At 57.8% G+C, this 1,937-nt stretch overlaps 2 protein-coding genes across 2 annotated transcripts in view; both read left to right on the top strand.

Annotated features, from left to right (window-relative positions):
* The window catches only part of NOL12 (nucleolar protein 12), a 17,909-nt gene extending 17,481 nt beyond the window's left edge, over positions 1-428 (top strand). Inside the window, exon 7 of the mRNA XM_011979136.1 lies at positions 345-428. Within this exon, the coding sequence (XP_011834526.1) occupies positions 345-428 (84 nt within the window). The remainder of the gene's footprint in view (positions 1-344) is intronic.
* Positions 429-813: 385 nt separating this feature from the next.
* The window catches only part of TRIOBP (TRIO and F-actin binding protein), a 94,172-nt gene continuing 93,048 nt past the window's right edge, over positions 814-1,937 (top strand). Inside the window, exon 1 of the mRNA XM_011979135.1 lies at positions 814-976. The gene's annotated coding sequence lies outside the window, so the exon portion shown is untranslated. The remainder of the gene's footprint in view (positions 977-1,937) is intronic.

Below are 1,937 nucleotides of genomic sequence, written 5' to 3'. Positions count from 1 at the left end.
AGAATGAACCAACGGGAAAGAGGTCAGAAGGAGCCAGATCCGCCAGTGCCAGCCCTCTCTAGGGCTCCCTGGGGACCCCCAGTGGGCGAGTGCTGCAGGCGGCCCAGGCTAAACGTGCAGCGAGTCCCGCTCTCAGAGGTATCCGTGCCCCGCCCGCCTCCGCCCCGCCCCTTGTTCTGGCTTGTCCAGTCCCACAGAGTCCCACAGTCTTCATGTAAATGAGGCACCCAGAGAGAGCCTATGCGAGCGTGTCAGGGGCGTGGCCTGCCTTCCACTTCCCGAGCATCGCTCTGATTCATTGTTAAAATAAAGAGGCCATGACCCTGGCACTCCCACCCCGGCAGCCCCTGTGCGTGGAAATCCAGCCAAGGTTAGCACTGGGCCGCAGAAAAGAGGAGCTGGTAGGGGGAGGCCTACGGGAGGGGTAGGGGTCGAGGGATCCGGGGAGGAACTGGCTGAATGCCTGGATGGAGAGGGTCTCGGGTCCGTTCTCTGGGTGGGGCATGTGTAACTGCTTAAGGTTTTGATTATTATATCCACATCTCAAGTGCATTTTAGAGAAGGATTCTGCCTATTGGGTGTGGGTAGGAGAGGAAACGGGAGCAGAGAGGGGCACGTGGAGTAGAGCCACCTACCCACCCCCAGGAAAATCAGCGGCGTTCTCCTGCTAGGCGACGCTCCTTTATGTGGCCAGACCAGGAGAGAAACGCCCAGGACGGGCGGGGCCGATGCGCCCCTCTTCCACCACCAGGAGCCGGGAGGACGACCGCCCGGGGAGGATCGGAGACCCTGGGGCCACGGAAGGGCCAGTGGGTGGCCCTCTCCCCACCGTGCCCTGCTGTCGCCCCCACCCCATTCCCTTCTCCAGGTCTGATGATGGAGGAGCCTTGGCCTTGGCTGTCCCAGGGGAGGAGGTGAAATTCCTCAGCTCTCCACCAAGATCGGCAACAAAAGCCTGATCCCTGGAACACACCAGGTGAGGATGAATGAATGTGGGCAGGTGACCTGGGGGCACCAAAAGCTGCTTGTGTTTTGGGATGTTGGGTTCCTCCCACCCCCCACCGTCCCCTTGGGGCTCTGTGTGGCTGGGGAGGGCATCTTTAAGTGACTCTCCTGACCCAGCTTCATTCTAGGGCATGAATGTTGGCGGCCCAAGAGGCACCCAGAAAGGAGAACCCTTGTACAAGTTAAGACACCAGGGTTTCAGAAGGGTGTGATGCTTCACACCTGTAATCCCAGCACTTTGAGGGGCTGAAGGAGCAGGATTACTTGAGGTCAGGAGTTCAGGAGTTCAAAACCAGCCTGGGTAACACAGCAAGAGCCCTTTTTTTTTGTTTGTTTGTTTTTTGAGACACACTGTTGCCCAGGCTGGAGGGCAGCAGGGCGATCTTAGCTCCACCGCAACCTCTACCTCCCGGGTTCAGGCAATTCTCTTGCCCCAGCCTCTTGAGTAGCTGGGATTACAGGCGTGCGCCACCACGCCCAGCTAATTTTTGTAGTTTTAGTAGAGACAGGGTTTCACTATGTTGGCCAGGCTGGTCTTGAATTCCTGGCCTCAAGTGATCGGCCTGCCTCAGCCTCCCAAAGTGCTGGGATTATAGGCGTCAGCCACCGCACCTGGCCAAGAGCCCATTTTACAAAAGAAAAAGTTAAAAAATTAGCTGGGCATGGTGGCGTGCACCTGTATTCCCAGTTACTGGGGAGACTGAAGCTGGAGAATCATTTGAGCCCAGGAGTTTGAGACTGCAGTGAGCTGTGATCGAGCCACTGCACTCCAGCCTGGGTGACAGAGCAAGACCCTGCCCCCACCACCTCCTCAAAAAAGAAACTAGGGGCCAGGTGCAGTGGCTCACACCTGTAATCCCAGCATTTTGGGAGGCTGAAGGGGGTGGATCACCTGAGGTCAGGAGTTCGCCTGGCCAACATGGCAAAACCCC

The sequence above is a fragment of the Mandrillus leucophaeus genome, unplaced genomic scaffold, assembly GCF_000951045.1.
Source record: "Mandrillus leucophaeus isolate KB7577 unplaced genomic scaffold, Mleu.le_1.0 Scaffold2, whole genome shotgun sequence".
In the NCBI taxonomy this organism is placed as follows: domain Eukaryota; kingdom Metazoa; phylum Chordata; class Mammalia; order Primates; family Cercopithecidae; genus Mandrillus; species Mandrillus leucophaeus.
Note: the sequence above shows the minus strand (reverse complement) of the source record. Positions and strands in the feature narration are given on the sequence as shown.